Source organism: Schistocerca cancellata, chromosome 4, assembly GCF_023864275.1.
Source record: "Schistocerca cancellata isolate TAMUIC-IGC-003103 chromosome 4, iqSchCanc2.1, whole genome shotgun sequence".
Lineage (NCBI taxonomy): Eukaryota > Metazoa > Arthropoda > Insecta > Orthoptera > Acrididae > Schistocerca > Schistocerca cancellata.
In genome coordinates this window covers 163,350,612-163,370,397 of record NC_064629.1, presented here as the reverse complement: position 1 = coordinate 163,370,397, position 19,786 = coordinate 163,350,612, and the positions used below count along the sequence as shown (strand labels likewise).

The following is a 19,786-nucleotide window of genomic DNA, read 5'->3' as shown; positions in this document are numbered from 1 at the left end:
CTGATAGTTTTGTGGTGAAATGAACAGTCTGTTTTCTCAAAGTTTAATTTCAACTTATTATTTTTGACCCATGCCTCTACTTAAATTATGACATATCATTAATATAATACAAAAATAGTGGTGGCCGTAATATTTAACCTTTTCGGACGCCTTTCCAGCCAGAGAAGATTTTTTTGCCATTTTTCTTAACAGGTATTCTTTGTGTCCTGTTTGCCAAGTACGATGACATCCATCTAAGAGATTTTCCTTGAAAACTATAGCACGCCAGTTTTTGGAGAAACAGGTTATGGTTTACAATTTCAAAAGCTTTGACGTCACGAAAGTCGCGTAATACATTATATCACGAAGACATCTGCTAACTTGTGACCAATTCATTTATTGCGTGGGTTGTTCTGCAGCCTTTCCTGAAACTATTCTGACTGCGTAAAATATTGCTGTGAGATGAATTGTAATTTTCCATCCCATCACATGCAGCCCTTTCAAATATTTTTGAGAAAATTGATAACATTGACGTAGACCTATAGTTTATTCCCCCTTGTTTGCCCTTTTTATGGATTGGGCGTAGTTTAGTGTATTTTAATCGATCTGGGAAACTCACGAATATTTAGGGTGAAAGGAATGAAAAGGGAGTGGGATGGGAAACAGATAGGAAGGAAATAATGACTTAATCTACATCCATACTCCGCAAGTCACGTACCTTGAGTTGAGTACCTCTATCGGTTCTCCCTTCTATTCCAGTCTCGTTATTCTTCGTGGAAAGAAAGATTGTCGGTATGCTTCTGTGTGGGCTCTAATCTCTCTGATTTTATCCTCGTGGTCTCTTCGCGAGATATACGTAGGGGGGAGCAATATACTGCTTGACTCCTCGGTGAAGGTATGTTCTCGAAACTTCAACAAAAGCCCGTACCGAGCTACTGAGCGTCTCTCCTGCAGAGTCTTCCACTGGAGTTTATCTGTCGTCTCCGTAACGCTTTCGCGATTACGAAATGATCCTGTAACGAAGCGCGCTGCTCTCCGTTGGATCTTCTCTATCTCTTCTATCAACCCTATCTGGTACGAATCCCACATTAGTGAGCAATACTCAAGCAGTGGGCGAACAAGTGTACTGTAACCTACACCTTTCTTTTCGGATTGCATTTCCTTAGGATTCTTCCAATGAATCTCAGTCTGGCATCTGCTTTACCGACGATTCCATTTTAAATCATTCCTAATGCCTACTCCCAGATAATTTATGGAATTAACTGCTTCCAGTTGCTGACCTGCTATATTGTAGCGAAATAATAAGGGATCTTTCTTTCTATGTATTCGCAGCACATTACACTGAGATTCAATTGCCATTCCCTGTACCGTGCGTCTATTCGCTGCAGATCGTCCTGCATTTCAGTACAATTTTCCGTTGTTACAACCGGTCGATATACCACAGCATCATCTGCAAAAAGCCTCAGTGAACTTCCGATGTTATCCACACGGTCATTTATGTATATTGTGAATAGCAACGGTCCTACGACTCTCCCCTGCGGAACACCTGAAATCACTCTTACTTCAGAAGACGTCTCTCCATTGAGAATGACATGCTGCGTTCTGTTATCTAGGAACTCTTCAATCCAATCACACAATTGGTCTGATAGTCCGTATGCACTTACTTTGTTCATTAAATGACTGTGGGGGAACTGTATCGAACGCCTTGCGGAAGTCAAGAAACACGGCATCTACCTGTGAAGCCGTGTCTATGGCCCTCTGAGTCTCGTGGACGAATAGCGCGAGCAGGGTTTCACACGATCGTCTTTTTCGAAACCCATGCTGATTCCTACAGAGTAGATTTCTAGTCTCCAGAAAAGTTATTATGCTCGAACATAATACGTGTCCCAAAATTCTACAACTGATCGACGTTAGAGATATAGGTCTATAGTTCTGCACATCTGTTTGACGTCCCTTCTTGAAAACGGGAATGACCTGTGCCCTTCCAGCGGCACAGGGGATTGCTACAGTGCAACGGCGAGAGCTGAAAATCTTTGCTGGACCAGGGCTCGAACACGGCTGCTCCATGTCTTAGAACGGTTGCCTCAATCGTCTCAGCCATCCGGACACTCTTTCCGTCCTCTCCAACTTCCCACCATCCCGATGGCCGCAATGCAACGACCCTCCCACCCTTATTAACTCCCTACTCATAATTTTGCGATCCTCGCAGTCGTTCAGACATTGGTTGTGAATCCGCACTGAAACTTTTACATCAACTAGCCGTAGTGTGGTGTGTGTTATGTCGGACATGTCCGATAAATAGATCTGGGAAACATCCCTCATCAAAACACTTGTTGATTATGAGGGAGAGTGGATGTGCAGTATTGTGATAAACTATTTTATTATACTGGTGGACTTCCGTGTCTTAAAATTAACTAGAGACAATCGTCGAGACGGAAATGTAGCATTTCTTGGGAAAAAAGTCTAGCTTTTTCTTTGTGCTTCACGTAACAGGGTTTGCAAGATGTTAAAAACTTCCGTTTCACGTAGCGATTCCCGGTTCACCATGGCTTCCGTCGGTGTGCCGGCAGTTTTAGTCTCCTCCTCCTCCTTATTCTTGGTATTGGTCTTCTGTGTGTCCCCTCGGTAGGGTCCACATATGACAAGCAATCCACCTTCCACGATTAAGAAAATTTGTTTTCATTTGGACGCTTGATGTTCTTGTTTCCTCTACAAGCAGATTTAGCCTAAAAGGCTTAACGTCTCGTCGATCACGAGGTCATTTGAAGCGGAGCACAAGCTGGGGCTGGTCATGGATGGAGAAGGAATTTGGCCATGACATTTTCTAAGAAACCACGTTAACATTCGCCTTAGATGATATATAGTAAAACCACTTAAACACCAGATCTGTATGGTTGAAAGGGTATTTGAACACCGCTACTCCCGCGAGTGAATTCAGTGTCTTAACCGCTGCGATCTGTGTTATTAAGACATAAGACTGCGATTTTTAGGAACCTCGAACCTTTCTTTCCGACACTGGTTTTAATGACGCTCTAGAAGGAGATTATATTGTAATAGTTGATATCCAACATTATCTCTGTTCATAAACTAAAACGTTTATTATGTGTAACACCTGTTGTATTTTAACCTTAAGTTTTAACTGATGCCCCCACCTTTTCTGAGAATTAATGCGAACAACAAAGTGGTACAGTCATCCACAAGGTACTTCACAGCTTCACGGAATACAATACTATGAAAATGGTAGTAACTGCTATTGAGAGTCTTAATTGAAGTTTTTATTCGCGAATTCATTCATGAAAACGTTATAGTCATGACTACGGAAAAACTACTTGTCTAAAAGGGAGGTGTAAGAATTCAAATAATGATGCAAAATTCATTGTGCAGTTGCTCCGACATACAAACGTAGCAGACGTACGTTAAGTACCGTACTGAGAGACTACCGACAGTGTGTGAAAGCGTTCCGGTCGTTCACTGGGAGTGACCAAGACTAGTATAAATTCAACACGATACAAGTTCTAAAGAGTGATACACATTTTTGCAACTACCAAAGACTGTGCAGTGGATGCCGCGTAAGATGTACTGCTCCTTCTTTTGGAGTAGGCATAACAGTGTCTTCTTACTGTGTGTTTGCACTGAATCCTGCATAGCTTGTAGTACTAAATGTTTCGGAAATAGGGCCTCCCCTCTTTTCTATTGGTGCTTGTGTGCCATAACGTGATTTTCAAGTCACTGGGCTGCGTAGCGCCGTTATTAGTGTCACATTAACCTTACCTTGTTTTAGCTGAGTTGCACAGCTTTTTTAAGGTCGAAGTACATCGTGGCACATCGATGCTAGATGTCTACTTCCTTGCTGCTCGGCGCTGTCTTATTCGACGTGCCGATCGGTATGCTATTTGAAACTCTTTTCACAAATACCTCCCTTATACGGGTATTTATGAGTTAGATGTGCTTCTCCGAATCATTGCTGTTAACATCTTCGTTCGCCAAAGTAGAATAGAATGTTGGTAGAAACATTTCGTTCTATTGATTGTCATCGAATAATTGAGATTAATTACTTTCATGAATTACGTAATTAAAGACTCAGGTCAACAAATGAGAATTTTAGTTCGGTACCTATCGTTGGGTAAAACTAATATAGGTTATGCAAATATTGTTAAAAGTCAAGGGAAACATATGAGCTTATTTTGTTAACATTCTCATGTTCACAACAAAAGTAGGTTACGTCAGCGTAAGACGAAATATCTGCCGAAAGCTCAACGACATTGGAACTGCTAAAACAGAAGAATCTAATATTATTCGCTGATAAGCACAGTCTTCAACGTTAATCGGTGTGACAGAGAACAAATGAATAAAGAAACGCGTTAATCTCGCACAGTTCATAGTATATCAGCTCGGTGTCGTTATTTTGTTGTCTCTCCGTTGCACGCAGGACGAATGAAATCCACAGGACGTCAACGATACGAGCGCTCAGCCTTGAAAGCCGAATGAAAGCGGAGTTAGCCGAACACGTAATAAGGCAGAGCCGACAGGGAACATCGTCGCAACTGGTTTGTGCCAGTTGGAAGCTGATTTTAGCTGCTGGCGCACGGTTCTGCACGCACTCCTACTGCAGTCGTTGCCAGTGTCGGTTCGTTGTTGTATATGTATCCGAACAGCGTCGCACTCTCTGGATTCCAGGGAAGTCTGGAGATAAGAACAGCTTGTAAAGTTGTGCGTTCAACATTGAAGTGATTCATTCGTGGTTGCAGCCGTGGCAACATCGAATGAGCGTCGGCGCTCGTTCACACTGTTCGCAGATTCATTGTAGAAGTTGCTTCAGAGTTTTAAAGCTGCGACCCTACGTTAAGATTTGGGAATGGTTGTTCCAGTCCCAGAACATTACAGCAGTGTCGGAGCTGGAGCCGAAAAGGGCAGCGTATTTGTTCGCCAGGATCACTTCATTAGCTGACGAGCAATTAATCCGTCCGGCAACAAAAAGAAGAGGGCCCTGTGCGGGAGGAGAGGCTGCCCGAAATCTACCGTTGTGGATATTGGACGGACTCTGCCTTAATTCGTTGGCATCATCAGCTGCCAGCTTAATATCTCCCAAGAACGCTTTGTTTACCTCCGGTGTAATACAAGGGGGCAGGCGTTACAGGTTTGCTGCAGGACTGACATAAAATCAGCTACTGTGCGTCGCAACAAAGTGGTTAAAATTTGTCGGGTTCAAAACCGAATCCTGGCCAAGAAGATTTGTGCTACTTCACTGAGCAGTTGTGCAGTGGATTGGTTCTGTACGGTGAGGTTAGAGAGTCAATTGTTTACAATTTGTGTTGGATCTGGAAAATCCATGCACCAATAAGCAATTGTGAGATTAGAGTTGTTGATGTTTAAGTTTCATTCTTCGTGATGATAGTAAAATCTTGTTTACTCAACTCACTCTTGCTTTATGTCCTTCAGGACATTTAATTGAGACTTACACCTGAATTTAATGAGTCTACCTTTTACTAACTCATTGCTTGATAGTACAAATGTAAAGTATTTGTAACAGTAAAGAAAGAAAGAAAAGATCATAATGCTCCTCTTAGTTCATACAGTTACACTGGCACATGAGGACTATGTTGTGAGTGCACGTTTTTATCATTCAATGTCTTGTATACCTCATGAACGTCGTATACACCTGGCATTGCTTGGCAAACGTGTGACAGTAACACTTAGAAGATCGCAAGGGGAGCACAGAGTTAAGCGGCTGATAAACTGTCGCAAACACACAGCACGAGACAGACCTTCAGTAAGACGAACTCTTCGAGCACTAGCACTGTAAGTTACAGGTTAATAGCAATTACACTAGTGTAAGAACCATTCTGTACTGTAGACCATATGCATATCTTGTTTCAGTGGTAATGTCTGATTGCAGAAATATGTGAACTTAGCTAACACTTCAGGCTACTGTTTATGTAATGTATTCTTTGATAATTCTGTCAACGAATATTATGAAACCATTTAATTTAAATTTGGAAGCAAAGTTTCCCACAAATCTAGAAATTATTTTATACTAACGGATATGTCATACATTATTACTTAGGTAGTATTTTATGTTGTATCTATGTAGGAATTCCATGGGAATTCATACATTATAGAAGTAGTAAGCAGTCAGTAGATACATACAACTATGAAACCCTTCCAAGAATATTGTTGACGGAAAAAAGTAGTTTTTTTTTTTGTTTCAAAGCATACAGTGCTACATTATTTTGAAGTGTTATGGACTAGAGTGTATGTTGTATGTTGGTCCCCATTTCTGTCATCTGACTCCAGTTCATGTGATCTGAGATCTGACTTTTGAGAGCTTATAGTTTGACAGTGATGTAAGCTGTTGGAAGGGACATGGTAGAAAACAGAGTGGGCAATGTATAGTTTCTTCAATGACATGTAAGGAATGATGCCAGGGATACGAGTTTGATGTTTCAATAAATGAAGAACATGTTGGTAAATACCCCTCTTTATTATGGGGCTGATTGAGGTGTGGGTCTAGTTATTATTCTAGAGATACTTTCACCCAAGAGATACACTGATTTGTATCATATGACTGTGTAAAGTGGTAGAGTTACATTGTAATATAGTTTTAATCTGTTGCGCAAAAGGCTGTGTGATACATATGTATTCGTTACGATAGGTACCATTCATGTGGTGATAGTGTTTTTTCCCCTATTGTTTCTGTTCATTGTTTGTAAACAGTCTAGAGATAAAGGTCAGTCTGTTTCACTAGTATGTGCATTACGTTAACTTTTGTTCTTAATGTAATCATTTCTCTTCCAGTGGTAATTCTGGACATACTGTTGGTACGTCAAATGGTAGTAATGTGCCCTCAACTTCAGTCGCTGCAAAAGAAGAAAGGAGTTCACAACCACTGAACACAATTCCTCCTGTTCCAGTGATAAACACAGTACTTCCAGATCAAGGAGCCATACCTACAGATGTTCCAGTAAGTAATGGCACACCCATTAAGTTAACTGCTCTTTTTCTGTGTTAATTATCAGTCCATGTCCTTTTTTTACCCTCATAGCATCCATTTGTTGGATACATTTTTTTGTGTAAAAGCAAGTTTCTGCTGAGGTGCAAAATCAAGAATCTGTGTACAGTTGTAGGTAGTTGTTTGCAGTGTAGGGATGTCCACCAGGCTTCATATTAAATCGCAGAATGTGACTGGACTTTCAGAATTGTTCTTAATCAACTGAAAAGCCATATTTTAATGTATTTATACTCAATTCATAATCGTTACCCACTGTAATACAGGTTACAAGAAATATATTTAAAGTTAGTCCAGTTTTATCCAGTGTTTTCTTGTTTACAGAAGAAAACTTTTATCGACTAGTAACATGCTCATGTGTTTCATTCAAATGGAGTTCCACTCTTTCAAGAGAATGCAATTTGACAATTTGTCAACAATGTGTAGCACTGCTACTTTACCTGAAAAATTCCTTTACATGTAGTATATGTAAAATTGTTTTATTTGGTATAGAGGACTCAGTTAATGTGTATGAGGATTAATTACTGTTCTTTAATTAGAAGAGGTACTGAGTAGCAGACAGGCTCATAGAAAAGTCTGAAAAATGCTTACGACTGCACGAGGTCCTTCAATACTAGTGCTTTTATTTTTGCTTTCTTCTGACATTTCAGATTGTTGCTGCAGTGTCTGGAAACTACAAGTAATTTAGTTTTTAAAATTCCATGAATAATTGTTGGTTACTTATCTGTTTATATTGTCAAGTCGCACATCAATTATCAGTTGCTCTATAGTCAGAAAAGGAAGCAGTGCATGTCTTCTGTGCAGTGTTTGTAAAAATTTTACTGTAGTCCCATAGAAGAGTTGCCATATGGGTGAAAATGCCAAGCTCCCAACAAAATCTCATTAAAATTGTGACTTAATGCATTTGGATAATGAAAAATTTGACATTTGGGAAATGCAAACATGACAGAGACTCTAGCAAATAGAGAAAGAAATACTATTGTAAATTGAAATGTCTGAGTTGTCTAAACATTTATTTGGCAATGAAATAATTCAGAAAATATTTCTTAGAGCTTCTCAGATGTTTCTGGAAGTTAATATGCTGTTCAGAAGCATGTAAATGTACATGGCAAAGCAAAATATGTAACAAGTGTAGCACCATGCTGTGTTGTGTTTTTGGGGAAAACAGTTTAAGCTGTTAGAATTTTCAGAAAAAGTCAAAAGTGGAAAGCCAAGTGTAACTTATTGCAGTCTGTGTTATCTTCATTTACAAATGGGAATACACAAGAATAAGTAGTGAAGACAAATTAAGTGTGTTAGGCTAGATACAGTGCCAGTACTGTCCGTTGACACATAGAAAAGTGAAAACATGACAGTTTCTAGCAAATGGAGAAAGAAATACAATAGGGAATTGAGAGGTCTGTGCTGCAATATTTAAAATTGACATTTGTGAATAGTAATTGTTCAAAATTTGGTGTTAAGCAGTCTAAGTTTGATTTATATTTGTTTTTACAGGTGTATCAGGAACCTTTGGCAAGTGAGGCCACTGCACAACAAGCAGCTCAGTGGCTTCAGGCAAACCGGTTTGGATCTTACCTGCATACATTTGCTAATTTTTCTGGAGCAGATATTTTACGCCTATCAAGAAATGACCTGATACAAATTTGTGGTGTGCCTGATGGCATTAGATTGTTCAATGCTCTTCATTCAAAGTAAGTCTGTGAAATGTTTTATTCATTCTAGTGGTAAGACTGATATACTTTTTGTGTTATTTTCTGCCTTGATGACTGTGTGCCTTAAAGTATTGAATTCTGGGATGAAGAGGATTGCTGCCACCGGTTCAAATCCAACCAACAGATTAATAACGTGGGTCATTGAACTGGCCAGTTTGTGGTTTTCAAGCAGTTTACCACATCTCACTATGTGAACATCATGCTGATACCCACATCCGACCTCTGACACACACCAAGCAAATATTTAGGACACTTTATCACATTTGCACTTAGTATGTACTCTAGCTCCAGACAGAAGGTGTACACTGTTTCCATCCTGGGGGGAGGGGCAGGGGTGAATAGGAGACTGGTGACCTTATATGTTTATTCTCCTTAAACCCATAATCAGGTGCAGCAACTTTTTGTGGTGCTTGGATATAACATATTTGCGAAGTCCAGGGGAAGTCGCATCATGTACTGGAATGCCCAGTAGGCAAGGCAAAGTCCCTAGAACGGCGCCCAGTGGGATGCAACAAAAGCATGTTTCAAACGCTATGTTCAAGGTCACATAGACTCCTAGTGGTTCTATGAGCACCCCAGAGTGCCCCTGAAAGCTGCAACACCAAGAAGAATCGCTTCTCGGCTTTTGGCAAGATCAATATGTAGTATTTTTTTGGTTAAAGGTCATAAATAAAACACTTTACACATTCAAGATCATTTAATGTCTATAACACCTGCAGTCTTAATCTCACAATTGTTGTTGCCTACTTTGGCCCAAATAAACAAATACTCGTCAGAATTCGGGAGCTTCCGTCTTCTAGTTGAAAGAGAATACTGCTTGTCTGGAACCAATCTACCATACGGAATCTTAGCCAGTAGTCCTGTACTTTCTGTTATACTCAAAGTGGTTAAAAAAATAACATTGGCATAATAGTTGTGCAAATGCTTCTTACCAAAACATACTAGGAAAGAATGTGCCTTTCATATTCAGAGAAAGTTCATGCCAACGAGACACTGTGTTTACTGACAACCATAAAAATCTATGTCAAGAACTGTTAAGTGATGTGGACATAAGAAATCAGAGGTTGGGGAGGCGAGGGGGGGGGGGGGAATCCTCTGTAGCAAGGAACAGTGAAATGTGTGATGCACCAATGAATAGCACCATTTTACCACATCTGACTGTAACAGGTGTTTCAGGGAGTGCACAACATTAATTGCAGGTATGAAAAGACTTTGTAGCTATGCAAATGTTAGTTACAGGTGACATAAGACACACACGGGGTATATTATAAAAATAGAAATAAGTATCCCTGAGTGGAGAATAGCCCATCAGTGCCAAGGTAAAGAACAGCTGAGGGATGTGTTGACAAGAGACAGAGCGCACACCGGTGATACCACAAAATATTCGTCTCTGTCTGTGAAGAATTTATCATGTAACTGCTTTCTAATCTTCATAGCACTCACTCATCTGACTTTAATTCCACTTATAACTTCTGCCTATAAAAATAGTTAGCCAGTCGTGTTGTGCATTTCCTTATGATCCACAAAACCTTTTTTTAATGTAAGCTTGTGTAATTCACTTGAAGCAAATTGCAGAACTGTTATTCATATTGGAATAGTTTGTAAAGTTCAGTGCATTGTAATATGATAGTATTATTTGTGCTAATGTGTGTCCTACCTGCGCTAATTTATGTGATTGATTGATATAGGATTCTGGGCTTTTATTTCAATTTACATATCGTATAAAAAAATTTTCTGAACTAATGCAAGTTCCAGCAATTGCTGTAAGTTGTTGTTACATTTAATAGGTATATATTGTCTGGAAAAAGGGACAGTTCATGCCCAGAAAGATTAATCAATGTTCTAAAGAAATTTATCCGGCCCGGGTGGCCGAGTGGTTCTAGGCACTACAGTCTGGAACTGCGCGACCGCTACGGTCGCAGGTTCGAATCCTGCCTCGGGCATGGATGTGTGTGATGTCCTTAGGTTAGTTAGGTTTAAGTAGTTCTAAGTTCTAGGGGACTGATGACCTCAGAAGTTAAGTCCCATAGTGCTCAGAGCCATCTAGACAAATTTAGGAGTAGATGTTGACTCAATTTGATTTTTCTGGAGGGTTTCTACATGATTTGTACCAGCATTTGCAACAGTCATTTAGTTCATAAGTATCAGTGTTGCTTCAGCCATAGACCGCTGACCTTGCTGTTTGGTCTTCTCCCCCAAAACAACCCAACCCGCTTCAGACATACAGTTCAACTATTGTGTAGGTCAGTATTTTCCATTAAATAGGATTTTGAAAGGCAAATAAGTGTGTTTGTCTACTGTCTGTGTGCTGTGTGCTGCATTTCAGATTTATCATAGGCAGAGCAGAATAATTTTTAGTTCTTGCTAACCATTTTTGTCCGAGATTTCTTTCATACAATGTTAGCGTCATACTAACTTTCACAGTACCACATTTATTAACATTTTTGTCAGTAGATTCATCAAGAATAATTCTAATTTGCTACAACATAGTGTCACCTGAAGTAGTAGACTGTGCAACTTGGCTTTCAACAATGTGGTTCAGATGGCAAGGTGTAATATAAATTTTTTCTGTGACTGGTGTAGGAACTATAAACAATCCACCAGTAATGTATGATTATCAGTTTTTTAAATTAAATTTGTCTCACATAATTAGTGCAGAAATAGCACTCTTCCCTGGCTCAGCTTGGGTAGCACTCAGTTTCTATGTCTGGACAACTTTCCTGGCATAGTGATTGTAAGGTTAGCTATATTAGTTGATTAATCGAAATGTCTTTGGGGAGTGGGAAATACCACCACCTTCTACTTGTGAACTGCATGATAATAATAATGTCATGTCAGTCATGGTTTGAAGCTTAGGTAGGTGCTGGAAAATAACAAGAGCCATGCTGGCTGGGATACCCGGATTGAGTTGTTAAATCCCATAGATGAAATACCTTTGACTTGTGATTTTAAATTGGCAGACTACTTTTTGAAATATTGTCCAGTCAGTCAAATGACAATTAGAAATTATAATAAAATAGGAGTAGGATACTTATTGTTTCTTTCATAGGATGGAACTCTTTGTGCGCTTTCTTATTTCTTTTTATTTTAGTTTACATATGATCAAAGTAACTGAACAGCATAAATTATGTATCTAATTGAGAGAAAATGGGATAATTGGAGGGAGGGAGAGGGTGGTAGTGTGGTAGACTCTCAAGAGGTAGATTAAAACACAGGATTTGGTGACTTCGAATAGCAAGGTATTCATTTCAGTTAAAGGTTGCATTTGTGTCATAAAATGACTTGGTTCACGTTCACGAAAAATGCTCAGGCCACCACATCTATTTTTTGAGCTGAACATGAAGCACTTAAAGGGTATTCTGCTCCACAATAGCCATGAAATGATATGTATAACATAGTAGTGATGCCTACATTGAAAACTCACTTCACTCATTGTTACAATGATGAGCTGAGCCTGCTAGTGAGATACACCACTGATTGTGTACTTTTTGGACTATCCACCCTTGTAACACCAACCTGATGTGGTTCATTTGATTCATTTCTGTGAACAGACCCAGCATCAAAAGCCACAGTGTGACTATACATTACTCCTGATTTTTAACTTGTCTGAGCCGCATACTTTGAAACTTCTGAAATTTACAATTACTTCAGAGCAAGTCTTAGTTAATTGATACCCTGTTCATGTTTTTTCTGCAAGTATGCCAAACAGTACTTCCACCACTCGGTCACAGTAATCTGACCACCAAAGTAAGACATATTTGAAGTACAATCTGCTTGGTGAGCTGGAAGTGAGACACTCAAATACTGACAGGTCTCTGTAGTCATGCTGCTCCATTGGTTCCCACAGCTGCTGACAGTTGTACGTCAGGGTATTCATACAGCTAACATAATGTTTGGGGTACTACATAGACATTAGATTTAATCAAGATTCAGGAATTTAGAGGTCATGAAAGTACCTTCAGAGTCATGATTGTGCTCTTCCAATTGTTAAAGATGCCTGTTGCTGTTTCATGTGTTATCTTGCAGAAAGAACCCACTATATTGAGCGGAAAGACCTTCACTATGTAAGGGTTGGTGAACTCCTAGAATGGAGTCATGGCCAAACCAGTAAAAAATACACTATATGTATATTAGTTTTCCTAAAGAATGCCTCAGGAACATTCTCATAATGTAGTATTGTCTGCACCACCTCATGTTATTGCAGCGGTAGTTGCAGAGTGTTTGTTATGACATTTATTTGCTGGTATGTGAATACCAACCTGTTCTGACAATGTGATTTATCAGGCAAGGCTACCAATCACCAACAACAGTCATTCCATTTCTGTATAATTGGGGAAATATATCTTTTTTTTCTGGATACAATAATGTTAGCAAGAGTGCAGACATCATTTGTCTACTTAAGAGCGTCATACATAAGATGATATGAGGGTAATCCCAAAAATAAGGTCTTCTATTTTTTTATAAGTATGTAGACCTGTTCATTTCTACAGTGGTTTACATCAGTTTACAGCTTGAACATTTAGCTATTTTTCAACATAATCACCATTTCTGTCGATGCATTTTTGTAGACGCTGTGGCAGTTTTTGTGTTCCCGTGTCATAACAGCTCGCCACCATGCTGTTTAGAAAGTTATGAACTCTTCTTTCACCTTGTCGTCGGAGCTGAATCGCTGGGATCACAATGAACACTGACAGGTACTGTGAGAATCTGAAAAAACTCAAACGGGCAATTCTGAACCGGAGGAGGAGGAGGAATGTTGAGCAAGGGCATACACATTCTGCATGACAACACTCGCCCACACATCACTCGGCAAACCGTTGCTCTCGTGCAACAGTTTCAGTGGAACATAATCACCCACCCACCCTATAGTCCTGACTTGGCACCCAGTGACTATCACCTGTTCCCCAGGTTAAAAGAACATTTGGCCGGAAAGCAATTCAGCTCTGATGACGAGGTGAAAGAAGAGGTTCATAACTTTCTGAACAGCATGACGGCGAGCTACTATGACATGGGCATACAAAAACTTTCACAGCATCTACAAAAATGCATCGACAGAAATGGTGATTATGTCGAAAAATAGCTAAATGTTCAAGCTGTAAACTGATGTAAACCATTGTGGAAATAAACAGGTGTATGTACTTACAAAAAAATAGGAGACCTTACTTTTGGGATTACCCTCGTATACTGAGCTAATTTTCAAATGGGACTGGGTATACCTTGGTTTAGTTGGACAGTGAACTGTTTTAACTTTAAACACCTTTCAATCATATGAAATAGGGTATATTGCTACTCACTACATACAGGAGGCATTTAGCAGCAAACACATATTGAACATAAATGTGTGTCTTCTGTTCAGTGCATCCTTTGTGATGAATAGCAATCTATCCTGTTTCATATAACTGTTATTCCATCCCAGATTTACAATTCTCAGTGGGATTCATGTTCATCATGGCAGTTATTAAGAATGCTGTCATCAGTCCACTAACAATAAACTTTCGGAGGCATTCTTCCATTGTCCATTTGAGTAAAAGGCATACAGGCAGACAATTGCTCCCCTTACATCACATATCACATTCAGGAATAGTTAAAACATGACAGGATAATGTTTATTAAGGGTTATGCACACAGTGCTCTTTTGTGGAGTATGGAGTAAGTGTTGACAACATGTCATTGTTCATGTTGGAGACAGTCAGTGGGAGGATAGTATCAGATGGCCAAGACCATGACATTAACCAAGTGTTATTGAAAGACCAGAAAACAAGTACTCAATTGTTACACCAAAATACTTAATGGTTTCATCTGATATATGATGTGTTGGTTATAGTGACAGAATGATTGGAAGGTCACCAGTAGATTTGCTGCAAGTGGTGGGGATGACGTGAAAATCAGTGTGGCTGCTCCTTTTCTGAGATGTGATTGATGTAGAAGTTGACAGTATGAATTTCTAAATTTGTGAACTCTCAAATTTAAAGGACTATCCAAAAGCTTTATTAGCTAATTTTCTACATATTTAGTCAGCATTCACAGGGGTTTTTCACGCCATAAGTGTGGTTCACTTTCGTTCTGACTGCTAGTACATACAGGTTATCATCATCTTAGAAACAAAGCAGTTTTTTCGTGATCAGAACAAAATCATCTCATTGGTAAGTCCTTGGTTGCTCAAAATTAGCTTTTACTCTGACAACTTAATTCCAATGATCACTTTTTGGCAGATGTTACCAACATGTGGTTCTTGTTAAATGTGTTGATGGTCTCATGCAATGTCTTACTTTGTATTTTGGTGGTAAGAAATATGCTTAAAAGGTGTGATGTGAAATGTCCACCTCACTTTTGTGTGTGTGTGTGTGTGTGTGTGATATATATCCCCTCTCCCAACCCCTGTACAAACAGTGCCCTATAGTACAATGAATGGATAAACATCACGATATATGTAAGGCCATGTCAAGAAACTATGACCTGTGATAAAATATGTGAATGTTTCCCTTATAATTACTGAGCTCTGACATTTGGAAATTTGTATTGTAGTATCCTTTAGCAAGTGAAGTTCAAAGAATTTTGGGTGTAGAACAGCAGCTGTACTTGCTCTTTATCTCTTTTAAGGGAGTAGCAGTTACTTCGCTTTCAACGATTGCTCAACACCTTCTCCTAATATGGATCTTACTGGCAGATTAAAACTGCGTGCCGGACTGAGACTCAAACCTGAGACCTTTGCCTTTCACAGGCAAGTGCTCTACCAACTGAGCTACCAAGCACGACTCACAGCTTGTCCTCTGAGCTTTACTGCTGCCAGTACCTTGCCTCCTACCTTCCAAACTTTGCAGAAGCTGTGCTGCAAAACTTGCAAGACTAGCGCTCGTGGAAGAAAGGATCCGTTCTTGGTCTGGCACACAGTTTTACTCTGCCAGGAAGTTTCATACCATAGCACACTATGCATAATAGTAAAAATTTCATTTGCCTAATATGTTCAACATGTTAACTGTTGCATTGTTTTGGGCATGTATTGGTTGGATTTTGGAAACCTTGACACTACCAGTTTTCTTAAAAATAAAACTAAACTCCTTGTGTTAGATATAGTTTCTCACATCATCTGGTTCATTTTTGAAAGCTTTGTTTTTTGTGTTGCATCATGTAATGGGTAAAACTGGTTCTTTAACTACTATTCTTTTTTCAGATCCATTGCACCCTGCCTGACAGTGTATCTCTGTGTGGGCCAGAACACAGTTTATCATGCTTTGTATCTTGATAATTTTTCGTGTGGTGAGATGGCCCAGAAATTAGCAACTATGCTTGGAGTATCTGGTGATCAGATTCATGACTTGTATATGCAGGGTCCTAATGGTATTCATATCCAGATGACAGATGAAGTTATCCGAAATCTGAAAGATGAAGCCCTTTTCAATATTGAAATATTGCATGGTGAGTATTTTATTCACACAACAGTTTTGTGTAGTACCATAAAATATAGCTCATTCCAAGAATTAATTTTTATGATGTAAAACCACACTCAAAATAATACAACATAATATCAAAGTGAAATTCTGACAACTGGTATAAAAATCACAATTTGCTAAGTATTTTAACAGATCACAATTAGATTTGTCATGCCAAATGATCTCTTATAGTACAATATGATAGTTTGTAGTCAGACATTTTAGTGTACTTAACATGGAGGAACTGAGAAGACATGTATGGAGTTCAAGAACAAACAGTAATGCGACTGATTTTCGAACTATATATGTAGGAATCACATTTTTCATGTGGGGAAACAACAGCAGCAAAAAACTGCAGGAAAATGCAAGACACTCCATGGATGATACACTAGCTATAGGGCTTCAGTGTTGACCTTTAATATGAACAAATGTAATATATTTTGCAGAAATAGGTTGGAAAAACACAGTGTTACACGACACAATTGATAATCAGTCACAGCTGTAAAACATTAGTAGGACATGTGTGGAATGATTTAAAGTGGAACAACTGTACAAAACTAATTGTAGGAAAACAAGACTTCAGAAAGATTCACTAGAAGACTGCTCAAGTAAATGTTGTTAACCTATGAAAGAGAGAGCTTGCAAAGCTTTTGTTCAGTTGACTGTTGTGGTGCTATTAAGTCTGGACCACTCACCAGATACCATCAGATGATGATGATGATGATAGTTTTTTGGGTGCATGACAGCAAGGTCTTCAGCATCTGACAGGATCAATAGAGGAGATAGACAAGACCCAAATAAGAGCTACATGTTTCATCAGACGTTTTTTCAGTAACTGAAAGAGCCTTACTGAGATGCTCATCCATTTCCATTGGTAAACTGTATGTGAGGAGAGTGGTGCATTGCGGAGAGGTTTATTTAAAATTCTGGGAATGTATGTTCCTAGAAGAATTGAGTAACATATTGCTCACTTGCACACATATCTTTCAAAAAGGACCATAACAGTAAAATAAAAGATACTGTAAACCATACAGAGTATTACTGACAGTCATCCTTCCCAGATCCTGTTTGTGAATGAAACAGAAAAGGGGGAAATGATTGTGGAACCCCAACTACTCTCCATCACACACCGTTAGGTGACTTGTAGACTATGCATTGAGATATATACTTCTGAGAGAGGTACTGTTCATAGTTTGAAGCATGGTTATAAGATTTAGTATGTGCTTGCTTGTATCTGTGAATATTCTGTAGCAGTAAAATTTGTGTCAATGTTTCATAAATGATTTGCAAAAAATATTTGTTGTCTGGAGTTAACAAAGTATCTACATTTTTGTTTTGGTTCTTTACAGATCAAAATGGGGCAAGATATCGACTGCTATTGAAACCATCTCAGTCTCAATGAGATGCCGATGTGAGATTTCCTCTTTTATATTTTGTACGTCATAATCAGTGGTGTCTCATTAAAAGTGAAACTTGTGCCTTCTGAACTGTTTCTCATGAGGTTGCCTTCAGTATTGACAGAGTGACTAAGAATTGTTATGGTGGTTTTTTACCAGCTGTTTTCTATGCCGTGTTGTAAGGCTTCAGATTTTTATATCTTCGTTGCCATATTGCACATGCCATAAGATATATTTATTAGTACTAATTACTGACTTTGACAGTATCATTGAATATGGTCTCCCTTTTTAGAGGCTGCATATTTTTTTAAGGAGAATATGTGATCATATTACTCCAAAAATTACACGAGCTTTGTTTCTATCTTCTTGAAAAATTTCATGAAAGATACGAGCAAACGTGTTACCACTTCATTACCTTTATAGCTGGGTGGTGCTTCCCAGCTTCAAAAAGTGCCTGTACACACAAGTATTGTAGAATTTATTAGTTTATGTGCCTTTGTGTAGTAAAGTAATCATTAACATTTAACAAGTTTTTCATTGTACTGAAAGACATTTTATTCCTTTCTATTTTTATGTAATGTTAAATCAATCTGGTGTTGACTAGTGTCATACAGATTGTAAATTGAGTCATAATCACCTGTCATCTTTAGCATGTGTGCTGTTGTTTGGAAAGCACAAAAATATTTTATTTCATGATCGTCTCCTCAAAAGCTGTACCTCTGGAAGGCGCTTTTGCATGGAGTGCGATTTCTTGAATTTATTCTCAGAAAAAGATTTATGTGGTTACTTCCTGATAAAATCCAATGTAAACTTACAGTGTTTGGTATCTTAGTTAAAGTTTCTCTAGTTAGTAAAATTTAGTTTTTTTGTTAAGCATATTATGCACCAAAAACAGTGAGCAAAATTACTAAAAACTGTTCATTATAGTTCATTTTTAAGTAAAAGTGTTACTTTTTTTTTTTAATATCAGTTTTGGTTGACTTTTCGATATTGAGGTGTGCATTGTTGTAGCTGTTTATTACTTTTACAGCTTAAGTCATTTAAGTGTTGATGCTTATTATTTTATGTGAAAATGTTTCTACATTAGACTCTGTGTAGAATACATAGTTACAGAATATAGTCGTAACGTAGCTCGTTACTACAAATGGGAATTTTGGAGGAAAGTCCTTCATTTCATTTCAGTACTGGGGGGGGGGGGGGGGGGGGGGCAGGGGCAGTATTTTTAGACTTCCATTCCCTTCTAAAGGTTGCATTATCTTCATTTGCATCTTTAGCTACAAATATTGTATTCTGTCAATTCATTTTCAAATTTCATTGTGAAACTTTCATTCTTTAGTGTATAATGTATTGTCTGAAAATGTATGTTTTCTTATACTGAAATATCAGAATTTAGCATTATTATTGAAGGGATATGTAGCTATGTAAATTATAACATGACAGTTTTTGTACCAGTGTGCCAGCCTTCTGTGAGTCAGCTGGTGATGTACAAGTATGTACAGTGACTGGATGACGGTTCTGACTGTGTCAGGTGGTATATTAAAAAGTAACCTGTCTCTCTCATCCAGAAATTGTGCATGACTCCCTGTTATCCATTTACTGCCATAAACTATCATTTTCGTAAGAGTCACTGGATGTTTCCAGTAATTGTCTGTATCAGCGTTTGACCCTCTGCTGTAAAATAATGCGTTTCATATCTGAGTAGTAAAAACAGGGATTTGACTTTTTTTTAGCACAGTAGCATTTATATACTTCAAAAATATATGGTGGTATTGAAAATATATTTTATTGTAATTTGAAGTTTCCTAGTGCTTTCCTAATGGAATTTTTGCATGCAAATGATCTTGCTGGACAACAATTATGCATATATTGAATTTGGTACTCTTTATTTACAAATTATTTCCACAATTTTGTTTTCAATTGTACAATAAAGAAAGAAATACATAAATTTTAACTGAAGTTTGGTGAAGTATTTACTTGAAAGTGTCTATAATACCTATATACTGTCCCCTCATGACAGAAGGTGGTCCTTTGTTACACAAACATAAGACACTTTGCTACAAAAGCTAATGAGAATAGCATAATCCATAACTAAAGACCTTCCTAAACATCAGGCCTAGCCACACTCACAGCACTGCATTATATGTCTTTAAAAGGTTACAAACCTCTCTTTGGTGTGGTGGAGTACAAAGGAGAGCACAATGCATGGACTGAAGTCACTGATTTTACATACGGAACTAGTATCCTTCCTAGTTACCTTTCTGT

At 38.5% G+C, this 19,786-nt stretch overlaps 1 protein-coding gene across 5 annotated transcripts in view; it reads left to right on the top strand.

The window, feature by feature from the left end:
• The window catches only part of LOC126185146 (transcription factor CP2), an 838,084-nt gene extending 818,604 nt beyond the window's left edge, over positions 1–19,480 (top strand). For all 5 annotated transcript variants that reach the window (XM_049927991.1, XM_049927987.1, XM_049927988.1 and 2 more), the window contains 4 exons: positions 6,775–6,940; positions 8,480–8,676; positions 15,869–16,113; positions 17,477–19,480. In XM_049927991.1, the coding sequence (XP_049783948.1) occupies positions 6,775–6,940; positions 8,480–8,676; positions 15,869–16,113; positions 17,477–17,529 (661 nt within the window). In that variant the 3' untranslated portion in view covers positions 17,530–19,480. The remainder of the gene's footprint in view (positions 1–6,774; positions 6,941–8,479; positions 8,677–15,868; positions 16,114–17,476) is intronic.
• Positions 19,481–19,786: the final 306 nt, after the last annotated feature.